Source organism: Cavia porcellus, unplaced genomic scaffold (assembly GCF_034190915.1).
Source record: "Cavia porcellus strain 051 isolate PalLab524CR breed Dunkin Hartley unplaced genomic scaffold, mCavPor4.1 scaffold_10, whole genome shotgun sequence".
In the NCBI taxonomy this organism is placed as follows: Eukaryota; Metazoa; Chordata; class Mammalia; order Rodentia; family Caviidae; genus Cavia; species Cavia porcellus.
The window spans coordinates 59,772,112-59,790,172 of NW_026947493.1; the positions used below are offsets into that span (position 1 = coordinate 59,772,112).

Here is an 18,061-nt window from a genome sequence, read left to right on the forward strand (position 1 = left end):
GACAAAACAAAGCAGTCAGTCAAAACAAAGGATAGACATAGCACATGACATAAAAACAGAATACAACGTTATCAACAATGGTTACCATAATGCCTCTTGCTTCCTTAAAAAGAATTGCCTATAGCATTAGGTATAATAAAATCGAACAAAACAGTACAGAACAAGACCAATAAAACCTAAACATTACAGGACTTCAAAAGAAGATAATAGTCAAAACAGAATGGGCATCAAAGTGAATCTTATTGCCTTCAAAGTAGTTGCCTATACCCTCAAACTTGATACTATCATACAGAATGGAACAGAGTCTAATCTGTCAAAACAAGATAGTGGAAGTAATATAGGGCTTCAAATCAAGTTAATAGGAAACCAAAAAAGTTACTATAATATATCTTGCTAATTTTTTAAAATTTTTCCCTTAATTAAAAAATAAATAAATAATTTTTGAATGAATAAGGGGGAGATTGAGATAAAAGAGGACATAACAACATAACAATACAGGTCAAAGCATGATAATTTCAGCAACCTATTGATTGCTTCACCACCAAATAACCCGACTTAATACTACTTACCATAGTGTCTCTTTCCTTGAAATATTTGAATATAACTTTGTATACTATAGCATCAAATATATCAAGACAGTGTGAACTATTCAAGTGGATGGAAGTATTATACAGCTAATGGAAAATGAACAATGGTTTCTATATTATCTCTTTGCCTATAAAAATTTTTGTTTCTACTATCACATATAACAAAATCTAGTAAGATACAACATGATAAAACCAATGAAGACAGAAGAGCAACAGTTTGGTAGGACTTCAAAACAAGATGATATTAAATAAACACTAGCTATTATGATGTCTTGTTTTCTTCAAAATAGCTGTTCATTTCATCACAGGCAGTAATATCAAGCAGGCCAGAATGCAGCCTTTCCAATTAATGAGTGAAAACTTTATAAGGCTTCAAAGCCACATAATGGGGAATCATGATTACTACATACTTTTATATATTTTAATAATTTCTTACACTAGGGAAACTATTTGGTATTCATACATGTGAGTTTGATTTACTTCACTTATGAATATGGTCTCAAGCTGCACCCATTTATTTATAAATATCTTAATGTGATCCTTCTTTATAGCTGAGTAGTACTCCACTGTATAAAAATACCATAACTTCTGTTTTAATATTCAGATCTTTTAATATTCAGAACTTTTTTATCCATTTCTCAGTTGATGGACACTTGGGTTGTTTCCAAGATCTGGTGATTACAAATTGTGCTGCTATAAACATAGGTGCACATATATCACTGGGGTATGATGCTTTCAGTTCTTCTGGGAATATTCCTAGAAGTGAAATAGCCAGTTCAAATGGGACTTGAATCCCAGCTTTTTGAGAAATCTCCAGACTGACCTCCACAATGGTTGCACCAGTCCACATTCCCACCAACAGTGCAAGAGAGTTCCTTATTCCTCACAGCCTCTCCAGCATTCGTTGGTGGTGGTTTTTTTGATCCTGGCCTTTCTTTCAAGAGTGAGATGGAATCTCAGTGTGGTTTTAATTTGCATTTCAAATATGACTAATGATGATGAACATTTTTTCATGTATTTATTTGCCATTTGTATTTCTTCATCTGAAAAGTATGTATTTAACTCAGATGCCCATTTTTGGATTGGATTTTTGAATTTTGGGTGTCTGATTTTTTAAAATTCTTTATATGTTTTAGACAGAAGTCCTTTGTCTGAGGGAGAGTTCACTAAGATTTTTTCCCAGTTTGTGGGTTTTCCTTTCACTATGCTGGAGATTTTTTTGTCATGCAGAAACTTTTTAATAAGAGGTGGTCCCAGGTATTGATTCTGGGAAGTATTTCCTGTGTGGTTTGAGTCCTGTTCATTAATTCTCTATCTACCCCTCTGTCTTCAAGGTTTCTACCCAATTTGTCTTCCAATAGATTTAGTGTTTCTGTTTTAATATTCAGATCTTTGATCCATTTAGATTTTAATTTAGTACATGGTGAGAAGCATGGGGCTAGTCTTAGTTTTCAGCAAATGGAGAGCCAGTTTTTCCAACACCATTTATTAAAGAGACTGTCATTCTTCCAATGAACCTGTTTGACTCCTTTATCAAAGATAAGGTGGTTGAGTGTGTTTGTAGTTGTGGTTGTATCTCCTAATTTATTCCATTGATTTTCGGCTCTGTTTTGATTCCAGTGCCATGTTTATTTCACTACGGTTGCTTTGTAGTAAAATTTCAAGTCAGAGATTGTGATGCCTCCTGCCTTGCCTTTGTTGCTTAGAACTGTCTTTGTTATTCTAGATCTCTTTTCACTCCAAATGAATTTTAGGAGCGATTTCTCTAGATCCATGAGATATGTTGATGATATTTTTATTGGGAATGCATTGAATCTGTCTAAGAGTTTTGGGAGAATGGCCATTTTCACAATATTTATTCTTCCTATCCATGAGCAAGGGATGTCTTTCCATTTTCTGAGATCCTCTTCAATTTCTTTTTTCAGTGTATTATACTTTTCCCTGTACAGGTCTTTCACTTCTTTCATAAGAGTAATTTCTAAATATTTCATTTTTTTGGTTGCTAGTAAGAAGGGTGTAGCCTCTCTGATTTCTCTCTCTGTGATTTTGTTGTTAGTGTATAGGAATGCTATTGATTTTTGAGTATTGATTTTCTATTCAGCTATATTACTGAATTTATTTATTATATCTAAGAGTCTTTCAATGGAGTTTAGGGGGTCTTCTATGTAGAGTATCATGTCCTCTGCAAACAATAATAGTTTTACTTCTTCTTTTCCTATCTGTATCCCTTTTATTTCTCTCTCTTATATAATTGCTCTGGCTGGTATTTCCAGTACTATATTAAATAGGAGTAGTGGTAAAGGACATCCTTGTCTTGCGCCTGATTTTAAAGTAAAGGCCTTCAATTTTTGGCCATTTAGCATGATACTGGCTGTTGGTTTGTCATAGATGACCTTTATTAAATTGAGGTAAAGACCATCTATTCCAATTTTCTGTAAAGTTCTTATCATGAATGAATGTTGGACCTTATCAAAAGCTTTTTCTGCATCTATAGAAATGATCATGTGATTCTTACTTTTGGCTTTATTGATATGGTGGATTACATTTATTGATTTACATATGCTGAACCATCCCTGCATGCCTGGGATGAATCCCACTTGGTCATGGTGTATAATCTTGTTGATGATTTGCTGCATCCTATTGGCCAATATTTTATTGAAGATTTTTGCATCTGTGTTCATTAAGGAGATTAGTCTGTAGTTCCCTTTTTTAGCTGGGTCTCTCTCAGGTTTTGGTACTAGAGTAATATTTGCTTCCAGGAATGACTTAGGAATGATTGCTTCCCTTTTAATTTCATTGAAGAGTTTGAAGAGTCTCGGCACTAGGTCTTCTTTGTATTTCTTGTAGAATTCTGCAGTAAATCCGTCTGGGCCTGGGCTCTTCTTTGTAGGTAAGGACTTAATTACATTTTCAATTTCCTTAATAGAGATTGGGTTATTCAGCAGTTTTACATCCTCTTGACCTAGCTTTGGTACTTCATACATTTCTAGGAATCTGTCTATTTCTTCTGTGTTATCAAACCTTTGAGAGTAGAGGTTTTCAAAATAGGTGTTGATGATCTTCTGTATTTCTTTAGAGTCTGTAGTGATTTCACCTTTTTCATTTCTCATTGCATGAATTTGAGCTTTTTCTTCCCTTTTTAAAATAAGGTTAGCTAGGGGCTTATCAATTTTATTTACTCTTTCAAAGAACCAACTCTTTGATTCACTGATTCTTTGGATCGTTTTCTTAGTCTCTATTGCATTGATTTCTGCTCTGATTTTTATAATTTCCTCTCTTCTTTTGGCTTTGAGATTGACTTGCTCTTCTTTTTCTAGCTGTTTGAGGTGTAGCATCAAGTTATTTTTTTGTATTCATTCTGTTTTCCTGATATGGGAACTCAGTTCAATAAATTTTTCTCTGAAAACAGATTTCATTGCATCCCACAGATTGCGGTAAGTTTTATCTGTTTTTCATTTTCTTGTAGGTATTGTTTAATTTCTTCTTTAATTTCCCCTGTGACCCACTGATTACTCAAGAGTGTGTTATTCAGTTTTCATTGTTTGTGGGATTTTTGCAGTATCTTTTATCATTAATTTCTAATTACAAAGCGCTATGATCCGATAACTTGCAAGGGATGATTTCAAATCTTTTGCATTTATTTAAATATGTTCTGTGGCTAATATATGGTCTATTTTAGAGAAAGACCCATGTACTGCTGAGAAGAATGTGTATTCTGATGTTGTTGCATGGAACACTCTGTATATGTCTATCAAATCCATTTGTTCACGTGTGATTCAGTTCTGTTATTTCTTTGCTGGTTTTCTGTCTGCTTGATCTGTCCCTTGGTGTCAATGGTGTGTTAAGGTCTCCTGCTACAATTGTGTTACTGATAATTTGATTTTTTTATTTCTGTTAATACTTGTTTTATATAACTGGGTGCTCTGGAATTTGGTGCATTATATTTAAGATAGTTATCTCTTCCTCTTGCAGTTTTACCCTAATGAGCATGTAGTGACCTTCTTTGTCTCTTTTGATCATTATTGGTTTAAAGCTCACATTGTCTGCAAACAGTTGCTTTTTTTTTTTTTTTTTTTTTTTTTTTTGGATTCTTGTTGCATGAAGTATTGTTTTCCGTCCTTTGACTTTCAGTCTGTGAGTATCCTTCTGGGTTAGATGGGTTTCCTGTAAACAGTATATGGTTGGATTTTGTTTCTTGATCTGTTCTGCCAGTCTGTTCTTTTAATTGGTGCATTGAGACCATTTACATTAATGGTTATAACTGTTATATGTTGGTTTATTGTTGACATGTTATCTTTCTGCTGTTGCATCTTTATCTTTCTGTTCTGCTTAATTATCTGCTTTGCTTAGTGGTTTTTTTCCTTTGTGTATCTAAACTGTCTTTCAATATTTTTTGCAGGGTTGGCTTGGCGATCATGAAGTTCTTCAGCTATTCTTTGCCATGGAAGTATCTTATTTCACCATCGATTTTGAATGATAGTTTTGCAGGTTACATCAGTCTAGGTTGGAAATCATTTTGCTTTAGGATCTGGAATACTTCATTCCATGCTCTTCTTGACTTTATTGTTTGTACTGAGAAGTCTGCTGTGATTCTGATAGGTTTTCCTTTATAAGTGATCTATCTTTTCTCTCTGACAGCTTTTAATAATCTATTCTTGTGTTGGACTTCTGGGATGGTGATTATTATATGTCTGGGTGTAGTTTTATTTTGGTTATGACTATTTGGAGTTCTATATGCTTCACTGAACCTGATGTCGGTTTCTGATCTCCTGCTTGGGAAATTTTCAGCTATTACTTCTCTAAATATCCTCTTGACGTCCTTTATGTTGTCTCCTTTTTCATTAATCCCTATCAATCTTGTGTTGTTTTTCTTTGTGTCATCTTGCAGTTGTTGAATTGTTATTTCCTGATTCTTTGTTATTTTTAAAAGATCTTTCCTTTCCTGTTCACTAGCTGCAGTCCTGTCTTCAAGGTCTGAAATTCTATCTTCACTTTCATTAAGCTGTTTTTATAGCTTTCAGTGTAATTTTTGATTTCCTGCATATCTCTGTGCATCTGTTGTATGTATTCTGTTTGTTTCTTTTGTTGCTCATCTAGGGATTCTATCTTTTTTTTAGTTCCTCCAATTTTTTATCTGTGTTTTCTTTAGATATGTTCAGCATCTCTTTCATTTCTTTTATCATTTCTTCTTTTACCTGGGAGATTATTTCTAGTTTGAATTCCTTTAATGCTTCCCAGAGTTGCTTGTTTATTTCAGTTGCTATTATGTCCAAAAGTTAGGTGTATGGCATATATTGTCTTCTATATACATCATTCCTAAGGTTTCTTGGGATGGGCTGGGGGTTTGAGATTGTAATTTGATCTTTCATTTTGTCATTTTCCTATATTTCTATGTTTCAAGTTTTATTCAAAAGCTTCTTTAGGGTCTGTTGGAAATCCACTTCTATGCCCCCAGCTCCTGGCACTCTGGCATCCAGTTCCTCCAGACCTCTGGGCCTCTGGAGCCAGTGGCACTCGCCTGCTTGCTTATAACTCCAAAGTTCTCCAAGCACAGCAAGAATAAGGAGGCTGATGCAGGCACCTCAGACCTACCTAGCTGTTCCAGTGCACCCAGAAGGCTTGAGGGTCCTGAACAAGCTGGGCTGGAGGAAGGTGTGCAGGGCACTTATCCCACTTTGCCAGGCCCCTGAACTGATGGTCCTGGCCTGCTTGCTTAAAATCCACAGCCCTCCAAACACATGGGCAGATAGATGCAGGCACCCTAGACCTGCCTAGCTGTTCCACTGCACCCAGACAGTGCGAGGGTTCCAAACAGGCTGGGGTCCAAGGAAAATGAGTGCCCCCCTGCCTCCTTAGAACTCCACAGTTCTCCAAGCTCAGCCAGAACAGGGAGGCGGATGCAGGTGCCTCACACCCAGCTAGCTGTTCCACTGCACCTGGAAGGCTCGAGGGTCCCGAACAAGCTTGCCTCGGGGGGAAGTACACGGGACACTTACCCCAGGACTCCAGGCCTCTGGAATTCGTAGTGCTCCCCTGCTTGCTTAGAACTCCACAGTCCTCCAGACACATGGGGAGGTGGATGCAGGCACCTCAGATCCACCTAGTTGTTCCACTGTACCCAAACGATGCGAGGGTCCCAAACAGGCTGGGCTCTGGGGTAAGTGGGCGTCCACCTGCTTCTGCGTAATTTATTTTAACAAATGATATTTACAAGCATGTAAAGAAAATGTGTCCCGGATCCAAGCAGGATCAGTCCAGAAACAGAACAATGACACTGGAACAACATACTGCTCTCCTTTATAGTAGAAGAAAATTAAAATGTAAACTAAACAATATGACCTGCTCTGATTCATCTTTTTTCTGTTCCTTAGGAGAGGTGAAAAACCCTACCAAGACACTTCCCAGGACTTTCATATCGTCTCTGTCCATCGTGACTGTGATGTACTTGTTGACTAATGTATCCTTCCTGACAGTTTTGACACCAAAGGAAATCATCTCTTCAGGTATGATTGTGTGTGAACAAGTGCAAAACAGTCACATTTAACTGTTCAAATTAAACAGCTACGCTATTATACACTAGATTAGTTTGATGCGCACGTAGCCATATTTTTGTATGTGTTTATGTTTTTGACTTTACAAAGAATCTGAGAAACAATGATTGATTAAATCATGTACAAAAGTTAAGCACTTGAAAAATATTAGGTTCTGAGAGTAGCTGACTCTAAATAGCAAGTACTAAATAGAGAGTAGGAGAATAGAACAAAGAAGATGAGATGGAGCAAAGGGGGTGTTACATGAAGAAAATGAGAGAAACTCCTATGAGAAAGCTCCCAGAAACAATTACATATATTCCTCAGGTGTTCCATCATTTAGGGTACACACAAATTTCTCTCCTTGTTGTATCTGTTGCAAATAGGCAACACCATCTTCATTTCTCAGATAGTGAATCTGAAATTAAGGATAATAAATGATACAGTCACTGTCATCCTCCTACAGATAGGCAGATTTAAGATGTCAGTTGATCTCTTATTATAAAAATTGTTTCTTTAGATTATTGGTAGTATTGGTTTGTGAATGTGTGCTGCAATTTGTAACACCTGATGTTCCAAAAAAACCACAAAGAATGGTAGTTGATGTTGCATACTTATGGACTAAACCAAGTTCAATCCAAAATTCCTAATTTTTTTTTTTTTTGTCTTTTTTCATTTTTATCGGTACCAGGGATCGAACTCATGACTGCCTGCTTGCAAGGCAGGCGCTTATGCCGCTGAGCTAAATCCCCAGCCCCTCAAAATTCCTAATTTTAAAAGCATATTCTCACTCTCTGTGTTAAATTTGCATTGCAGAAAGACCAGATTGGGGGCTGGGGATTTAGCTCAGCGGCATAAGCGCCTGCCTTGCAAGCAGGCAGTCATGAGTTTGATCCCTGATATCGATAAAAAGGAAAAAGACAAAAAAAAAAAAAAAAAAAAAAAAAAAGAAAGAAAGAAAAAAAGAAAGACCAGATCAATGCATCATTGAAACAGCATCTTAGTAGTTCAGTAATAAAACACAGACATACTACTGAGGCTTTGTCACATCAGAAGTTTTGTTTATAGACAAAATCATGACACATATACATAGATATGAATGAGTGAGATTCAATGGTCAGCTTACTTTTTGAGAATAAAGTAGAAATAAAAATGTTGAAAAAATTCTACCCAACATTAAAGGTTTAATCAGATTTACTTCTATAGAAAAACAAGTGCACTTACCTACAAAATTCATGCACTAAGAACAATTAACTTTTCAAGTATTCCACATAAATTGCAAAAGTATACTACTAAAACACAACCTAAAAAGAAGAATATATAATTATAGACATGTACAAACACAGAGAGATGGGAACATACATGTAATTTGTCCATAATTCAAAAATTTGAAATGTAGCTTGTTAGCACCAAAAAATACAGTAGTTATGAACATTACTGTAAGTTCAAAAAGAATACACAGTTGTTGGCATTGCATATTTGCAAATTTTGGTCTCACAGAAATGTTGAAATCTATTAAAGGAAAATTTTGTTATTCTTAAAATGAGGGAAGAAAAAAGTAATTTGTCCTATAGTTGCCCTGGAATTCAATCTGCAAGTTCAATACAACCTCTACCTCACTGAATTTTAAATACATGCCCCACATATTTCTCACTCTAACTTAGTTCACTGGTCCAGAACCTTGTTCATGACTGATTTACTGCAACAGCCTCTTCAATTAGGCAACTGTTTTGATACTCTCAATTTCTGTGTCTACAGATAGTTTAGAGTAAAAAAAGTTAATCTGGCTGCTTCTCTGCTTGAACACGGCTTTCTGTTTTGTTTATCTGTCTTCCTAATCGCATTATCTCAGAGTTGCAACCACTCTAATGTCACTACACTTCCTTCATGGCCACCTCTCATCTTGCCAGAGCAGGTTCTGAGCCAAGGCCTACTACAGGACTAACTTTTTGTCCTCACCCACTGCACTCTGCTCACTGCACCTCACACAAGGCCCCAAGATGTCTGCAACCAGACATTATAGGCTACCTCATGGTGACAGTAAGATTGATTCCAAGTTTGTTATCTCTAGAGCCCAAGTGCCTCATCTCATATCAACACTAGCCTCAGAAAAGCAATGTTAACCCATGAAATGAAAGACAGTAAATAAACTTGGACTACAATACCAATGATTTCATAGCAAGTGCTAACTCTTTTATGAATTCTTTCAATTTGAGAATATAGACTGCCTCTAGAAGGAATGATGATAGCACTTAACATTGTAAATACACACATATAATTGATCAGTTGGTATAGAAATGTGCCATGAAATAATTAAACTGTTAATTCATCCAATACTCCTTGAAAAATACAATGATCTCATAAATAATAAGAAAACACAGTTATATCACTCAATTATCTCCACTTGAACTACAACTAATGCACACTAATTCTGAACCACTTTGGAACATGCTTAACACATATACAATATAATGTCTCACATTTTTAATGTTTCATTTGATTTATTTAGAAAACAATGTCCATTCTTATGGAAAAATATCTATCCATTGTTACTTTTATTTGACAAGACTACAAGTGATTATACTGATATAGGGGAATCAAACTCCTGACCTTGTACCGGTACAATATGTCCGGTACAAGTTTGCATTCTCTAGAATTAAAGAATTAATTTTAGGTAAAATACAAGTTAAGAACAGAAATATTTATTGAGAGAAATAAAGCTTCTGTCTGAGAGAGACAGAAGGGATCCTGAGCTGGTTGCCAGGGACTCTGTCTCTTCTACAGACTTTTATAGAGTAAAATCATGGAGTGAGATAGGCTCAAGGTGGCGTAAACTGGGAACTCACAAGGTAGATGGTTGTAAGGTGTGATGTAATTATGGTAAACCAATAAGAGTAGTTAAGGTAAAACTGATTAATTTGTAGGAAACAGGGAAGTGAGTCACATAGAAAGCAGGCATTCTTAGGAAGCACTGATTGTTCCCATAGGGGTTTGGAAAGGTGACTCCTGACTTCTTCAGAGAGATAGAGAACTATTTAGAATAACAGCTCTAAGGATATAGGTGCATTTGTTTGAGCTTTTTGTCTTGAGGCCCATCCCACAGCATTCATTGTCTGTCTTCCCCAGAGCTTCAAAGTATCTCGTCTTCTGCACTGACTCCTTCAAGGACGTAGCCCTATCTCACCACTTATAATATTTCTAACTAACTCAGCTGCATATAACAAAACAACCATTCACTGTTTTCTAGTAAACTTCCAGAAACATGCAGACTTAAAAAAAAATTTTTAAACCAGAATTCTATGAGTTCACAATATAAGATAGAATCAGCTGAGATACTGGGGCCATATGTGAGTCAAGTGTTTATCATATAGCTTGACACTTTCTTTTGGGTCCCCCAAGGATTTATTTCAAGCTTTTGCAATACAACTACCACAACAAGATTATATATTGAAGAATTTTATTAAGGCACAGTCTTATGGTTAGTAAATCAGGCAGAAAATCAAGAGAACAATGGGACCATAATGCACGTTTAGCCTGAGGCAAAGGTAGTAAGAGTGAGAATATGGGTAAAAATATGTCAGACTGCCACAGAACATAAGGAAGTCTATGAAGGTGACTTTAGCAATCACTGACCTTTAGGTAAAGGAATTTTCATGCTTCTCAGCCACACAAACTGATTACCCGAGAGTTCCCTGTGAGTTCTGCTTTAACACATCTGTCACACAAGATTTCACAATGCAGTAGATCTGGGTAAATTATGTTTCTACAAGGGTAATCTTTTTCATGCATTTTCACAACACCACAGATGACACAGTTTGTCTTGGGTTTGTCCTCTGATAATCTAGGCTGAGCTTCTTAATATGGAAGCTAGACTGGGTTCCAACCAAGAGTGCATGCAGAACCTTGTAATACCTCTCATAAAGTAACTGAAAAATAACAATTCCTATTTTATTAATGAAAACACAAAGAAGCCACAACCAATTCAAGAACTTAACCATACTTCCTTTCTTCAGCTCCTGTCACAAGAGACATAGATTCAGGAAGAAGAAAGTACTGTCATATGTATTTGCAAAACTGCCAAAGTGACTATGATGTTTTCCATTTTATTTTCTGTTTGTAGATTCTGTTGCTGTCACATGGATGGACAGAGTACTCCCTTCCATGCAATGGGTCATTTCACTGGGAATTTCAGCTTCAATAATTGACACCACTTCTTGTGGAATACTTTCAGGATCAAGGATTCTCTATGCAGCAAGCCAAGAAGGACAATTGCCACTGGTCTATTCTATGCTTAATGAGCATCTCTCACCAGCTCCAGCTGTGATCCAGTTAATTATTTTATCTTCTCTTGCTGTTATACCATCAAATCTGACCCAATTAATAAAATATATAGCTTTAGTATCTTGGGTTTTACATGGGCTAAGTATGGTTGCTTTACTTAAATCAAGGTACCAGAATCCAGATCTACCAAGACCCTATAAGGTAAATCAAAATTGTAATGCAAACTTTAATTTAATAATATAGATCTATAAACAAAATTTGTTTGAGCTGTATGAATGCTGCTAAACAATAGCCAGACCAATTTCTGGCACATCTGAATTGGGCCTGCATTTCTTAATTTTCTGTTGTGGAACAATTATTACTGGGTTTATTTATATTAATTTTGGTGTAAAAGTTTATATTTTATATCTAGTATTGAAAGTTTATATTTTTAAGTATAATATAGATACTACTATCTTAACTTTCAGGAATTGTCAAAAAGATTTAGGAAGAAAACATTTAGTTTGTATAAGAAATTAAGGTCAATTATAATTGTGAACATGAACTACCAAAATTCAATCATTGAGCCACATGGAAGAGTTGACAAAAACTGTTGTAACTTCTGAGTTTACTGTATGATTCCTTGCATAGATAGAACTAAGGTCTGATCTGAAGGCCTCAACCATGTTCAGCAAGTTCTGAAGGCCATTACAAAATACCAATAAAAAAGCACTGCTTTACTAGAGGGACACAGCCCTATGCACAGGTACAGAGCAGGATGAGTACCAGCAGGATGCTAAATAAGTGGTTCCCTAAGTATTTTGGCACCAAGAACCAGTTTTGTGGAAGATAAGTTTATGAAAGTCTGGAGGCAGAAAATTGATATTATCAAATTATTCAATCACCATATGTATTCCTTTGTTCATTAGTGCTATGATATACTATGTTACAAAATAATGGTACAACTCATCATAATTCAGTATTACGTCTAACATTGATCTAGTGTTCCAGTAACTAGATGGTCACCCAAATTTGTTTGCTCTTACAAAGGTTATCACTAGATGTAACTTAACTGCAATTTGTTAGTCATTAATAAGGTTTCAATAGGACTCTGCAAGCAATGGATCCCATATGGTACCTGTGCAGTCAAACCTCTCTGCTAATGTTAATGGGCATTTGCAGCCGCCCCCAGAACTTGTTTCACTGTCTCAAAATTACTTCAGGTCTTCAGGCATTAGGTTTTCACAAGAAGCACACAACCTGGATCCTCACAGTTGCACTTCACAGTAAGATTCTTGCTCTTATAACAAATTCCAGATGAAGGAGTTCAGATGGTAATGTGAACACTGAGGAAGAGCAGTAAATACAGAGGAAGCTTTGCTGTTGGCTCCATTGCTCATCTTCTGTTGGACTGAACAATTCCTACAACTCTGAGTCCAGGAGTGTGGGACCCCTGAAATAGATGACAATCCCCGTTTTCACCAGTTTATGGTTGCATGTGTGTTTTGTGAAGTAACAAAGATCTCACATGCAGGAGAAATAATATCAGATTCTTCTTTTAGAACACAACTGCACCAAGAACAAGGATAGTGAGTGAGGATGAGGTGTGAGTAGAGACAGACCAAAGACGTGGCCTGAATTCTTTAAATAACCGTGCACTACACAAGAAAATTCCAAGACTCAGATTGATTACCCTGGAATCATGGAGCTGACCTGGATTTCAATGCTAGCATTCTGATAGAAGAACTCAAATAATTTTTATATTTGCTCTAGCAAAAATATGGGTTTTTTTGGCAAAAACACATTGGTGTGATGGTCTCTGATCTTTACATCACAAATACTGGGGCTACTCCTAAACTACTGGCCTACATATACTTTGTGGTGTTCTGTTTGGATGATTGTTAGTAACCTTGCTGGGAGCTTTTTATGAGAATCATGTTTTTATATTGTTTGTGCTTCTTTATCTTCGTTATACCTCTATTTTATTTTCACTCATCTGTTCTTGTAGGGAGTAAGCTTTGCCTTTCTTTAATATGAATTTTGGAGGCTCCAGAGTATGTTTTATTCCTCAATCAGATTTTAAATATAATCAAGATTGCTCGTCATTTAAGATACATTTTCTTTATAGATGTGGTATGACTGTAAATAACAAATCCATACATCATGCCAGTCACTAAAATGAACACTTGAGTGTTATTTTCACTTAAATTCCCATGTTCATCTTTGGAAATTCTCATTCTTTCAGTCTCATCTGATCCATAGTAATTGGAATAAATATGAGTTATCTTGCAGATTCTTATGCAGAGAAGTCTCCTGGTAATATTTGAAAAAACATGAACCGATGTCATCTTGCACTCTCTTTTTCCCCCAATTCAGCCTCTTCTTTACCTATGAATAAGTATTGTGAAAATGTGAAGGAAAATGACTTTTTCTTTAGACATTCATTTAAAGCTATATGCAGTGTGTAACTACTATGTTCAGTGTCTCTTCCGGGCAGTTCAGAGAAATCAGTCAAGCTTTCCCTGGAGGATCTCCTTAGCTTCACAGCAAAGTAACAAATGTGGATAAGTGTAGTTAACTATTTCATCAATAAATGTCACTTTGTTTGCCCAGATCTACTCAAATGTAATCAATGCATTTCCAGCCAATACTTAAAGATCCACATTATCCAAGACACCATTGTACAAATGAAGACCAGATAAAGAAGCCGAAGCTTGTAAAACTGGACTGTGATAGCAAACTACATAAAAGAACAATTTTTATCTGTCACATCAAGCATGCCAAGAGGAACTAGGAAAAACTTGAACAATTATTTCTTGAAAAAGTGAAATTTTCACAAAAAATATTTCTATTTCAATTCAGTTTTTTTCTGAATCTTATGATGTGGTTGCTCTAGAACAAATTATTGCTCATTATTTACAAGAAATATGATAAGGAATTGAGAGCTGAGTTTCCTAAATAAAAAACCAAGAATGTTCCAATGGCTAAGATAGGAGTGATATTATTAATTTTTCTTACAGCATGATAAGCAATAATGTACCTTTTCAACAATTTTCATTATTAAAAGTACAAACTTTTACTAACTTTTGTAAATTAATGATACAATCTATGGGAAAAAGATATAATTTATTAATATATTGCAGTGCATGTTTAGTGTGCATTAATCTCATTTTCCATATCCTGAACCTGAGAATATCCATCTAAAACTATTTAAACACATATGTGCAGTTACCTCCCATTCTTATCTGTCACTTATAAAATTCTTTGTCTGTGAAAACTGGTGAAAGAAAAAAATTCATAACTCATCTTTGTTTCCTTTCTCTTTTCAGGTTTGGCTGCCAGTGATACTTGCATCCATAGCTTTTTCACTCTTTCTAATTTTTATACCAATCATTCAGTCTCCTAAAATGGAGCATATTTATCAACTTGTCTTTATTTTAACTCCACTTCTATATTACCGGCTTCATGTTCACCTTAGTCAAAGTTCTGTTTTTTCTAAGAAAGTCACTTGTTACTTACAATTATTATTTAATCTATCACCTTCAGATCATGAAAATTGTATTTTGGCAGAAAAAAATAGGTTGTAACAAAAATTAGGAAAATAAGAGACATTAAATTGTGAAATCTAAGTTTCATGGATGAATGAACCCCAAACTATATAGAACAGAGTCACACATGCATCTATACATATTTGTTAATAAAATTCATATCAATATTGATGAGTGACTTTCACGGGTAGGTGGTCATCTCTGATTAAAGCTTGTCCTTTTGGAATGATCTCCTTCACTGATGCCAAGGGCCTTGCTATAAAATCAATTATTCAATCCTGTGAAGTGAACAATTGTGAAGAAAAGAAATCTTCCCAAACATCTGAATAGAAGCAATAGCAAGGATAGGAAATCCATGTGTTGGGCATGGTGGTGCATGGCTATAAACCCAGCATGCAGGAGGCTGAGGCAGAAGGACTACTCTGGGATTCAACCCAGCCTGGGATATAAAGTGAGTTCAAGGCCAACCAGAGCTACAAATGAAACACTGTGTCAAAAAGAAAATAAACAAAGGAACAATAAATAAATAAATGGAGACAATATCAGGCATATTGGCCAATGCCTTCAATCCCAGCACTCCAGAAACTGAGGTAAAAGGAACACTGCAAGCTCAAGATCAGTCTGGCCTACAAAGTAAGTTCAAGGCTCATCCAAACTTAAGAGTGAAACCCTGTATCAGAAAAACTAAAAAAGAATAACAGGAAAACAAAGTTTAAACATCCCATTCTGCAAGCCTTCAGAAGAGATGACTAGAGCAAAGGCAAAACCTGACAGCAACTTTAAGAAAGATACTAAATGTCAATTGTTTACCCAAAGTACCACTCCTTCTTAAAATATTTGTTGTAGAATAAGAGGACTATAAAAATGATATCAAATTACATATGCATAATAATATTCACCCTTTAAAAAAAGAAGGAAAGAGCTGGGAATTTAGCTCAGTGGCATAAGCACCTGCCTTGCAAGCAGGCAGTCATGAGTTCGATCCCTGGTACCGATTAAAAAAAAAAGTAGGAAACCCTGCCATTTTGAGGCAACCTAGAGGATATTATGCTATAGAAAATAAATGATACATAAGTAGACTTAGACTTCTTGCTCTCAATACTATGTAGACTCTAAAAGAGTGACTTTCCTAGAACCACATAGTACAGTGGTATTCAGATGATGGAGAGGCAATAGAAATGGTTGATTGAAGGGTATAAACCTGTACTTAAAATATGAATCAGTTTTGAGTCTTAAAATAATTAATAACAATATACTGACTACTTCATATATGACAATATGTATAGATATTAACTATTCTCATGATACATATATCATACAATTTTGTAATTTAAAGTATAGAATCAATTTTATGTGTTGCATTGTTAATTTTTAAATTGGTTGCAAATATATAACATGAATATTGTAGATAAATAACATGAAGTTCATGTTGTATGTTTTTATACTTTTCTGTATACCATTCTACCTCCTTAACTATCTTTCACAATTTATTCCATTAAAACTCTATTTCAAAATAGTTTCATTCCTCAAATTCTGTGCTTACTAAGAAAAGCATCCCCTTTTCACTACCCATCAACCTCTGGAAGTCTCTAATGAATTTTCTATCATTAGTTACAAGAAACATGAAAACTAAAGTAAGTATAAGGTATAATTCCCAATCATCAGGTAAATAAAATTTCAAATTTGAAAATATGAGCTCCTGACAAAGTTGTACAATATGGAATTCCCTAATAGAAATAACAATTTTAAAATTTTAATGAATAATGGCAAAAGATTGACATGACCAGGGGGCTAATGAGTAAGTCAATGGAAGAATTACTGTGCCACGTTAAAACACTAGAAATGATCCAACTACAGCAATACTCAACTTCCCTGGCCCTGAAACATTGTTCAACCTTTGTTCCTGTTTGGTTCTCAAAATCACAGATGAAATCTATCAGCAAATTTGGTAGTTTCTGTTTTTCAAACTATTTTAAGAGAACATCACTTCAAATCTCCAGTTAGCAGTTAATATAGGCTGGGCCTATAAAACTGCCAAGATGAAAGTCTGGATTCAGAGTGCATCAGGAGACAGGATCCATCTATGTGCTTTATACAAGAAACACTTAATTCAAAAGGAGGTTCACGGAGTGAAAGTCAAAGATGATAGAAGAGCAATGCTCTATGTGAGAGGAAGCCAGGAAGATGTGGTGGTAGCTTGTCCATCAGCTGCAGAGTGGATAAGACACATACGGCATTTTATACAATGGAAAGCTACTCAACAATAAAGAAAGATAAACTTGAGGCTGTTGTAGTTAAATGGATAAAACTTGAGCTCATGCTCAGGAGTGAAATGGCTCTGAATCACATGACTAAACATCCTATTGTCTCCCTAGTATAGAAAATTAAAGGACTTAGTGGGATTCAAAAGGCACAATAAATATTGTGAAAGTGAAAGGAAAGGAAATGTCTAAGAAGCAAAGGCAGTGGCCATTGTTACTGTGTTTTGAAACCCTGTATTGTTTAGATTGTTTTGATTATTCTCATTTTAATCTGGTTTATTATAGCTCATTTTATTATATTTGATGGCATGCACAACTATTTCAAAGATAATAAAATATATTTTGTTCACCATTATTGATTTCCTAGTATCATTTTAAAGCCCAGTGTTGCTTTTACTGTGTTGTTTTGATTGATTTTATTCTATTTTGTTTTGTTTGAATTTATTGTGTCTGACAGTATAGGCAGCTACTTTGAAAATAACAAGAGGCATAACAGTAACCACTGATGTTTTCCTATTGTTTGGTTCTGAGGTTGTGTATTGCTTTCAGTGTTCTGTTTTGATTGGTTTTGTTCTGCTCAGCTTCTTTGGTTTTGTAGTACCTGAAAGTATGAGTAGTTATTTCAAAATAACAAGAGACATTATGGTGGTACCCATTATAGACTTCCTCCTCCCTTGTTTTGAAGTCCTATACCCAGTTCATTGTTTTGTTTTGATTAACTCTATTCTATCTTATTTTGTTTGGTATTATTCTCTCCAAAATAAGCTTTCAAAAAATATTAAACTTTTCTCAACTGTTCCTGTACTTAAGAGGCATACTTCTCTAGAACTGAAAATGCTACAACCTCCCTGACTAATATAATCACACATATGATC

The 18,061-nt window shown here is 35.3% G+C and overlaps 1 protein-coding gene across 1 annotated transcript in view; it reads left to right on the top strand.

The window, feature by feature from the left end:
* LOC100720309 (solute carrier family 7 member 12-like) overlaps positions 1-17,533 on the top strand; it is a 32,296-nt gene extending 14,763 nt beyond the window's left edge. Inside the window, exons 2-4 of the mRNA XM_063257509.1 lie at positions 6,959-7,090; positions 11,238-11,599; positions 14,707-17,533. Of these exons, the coding sequence (XP_063113579.1) occupies positions 6,959-7,090; positions 11,238-11,599; positions 14,707-14,964 (752 nt within the window). The 3' untranslated portion in view covers positions 14,965-17,533. The remainder of the gene's footprint in view (positions 1-6,958; positions 7,091-11,237; positions 11,600-14,706) is intronic.
* The last annotated feature ends 528 nt before the right edge of the window (positions 17,534-18,061 follow it).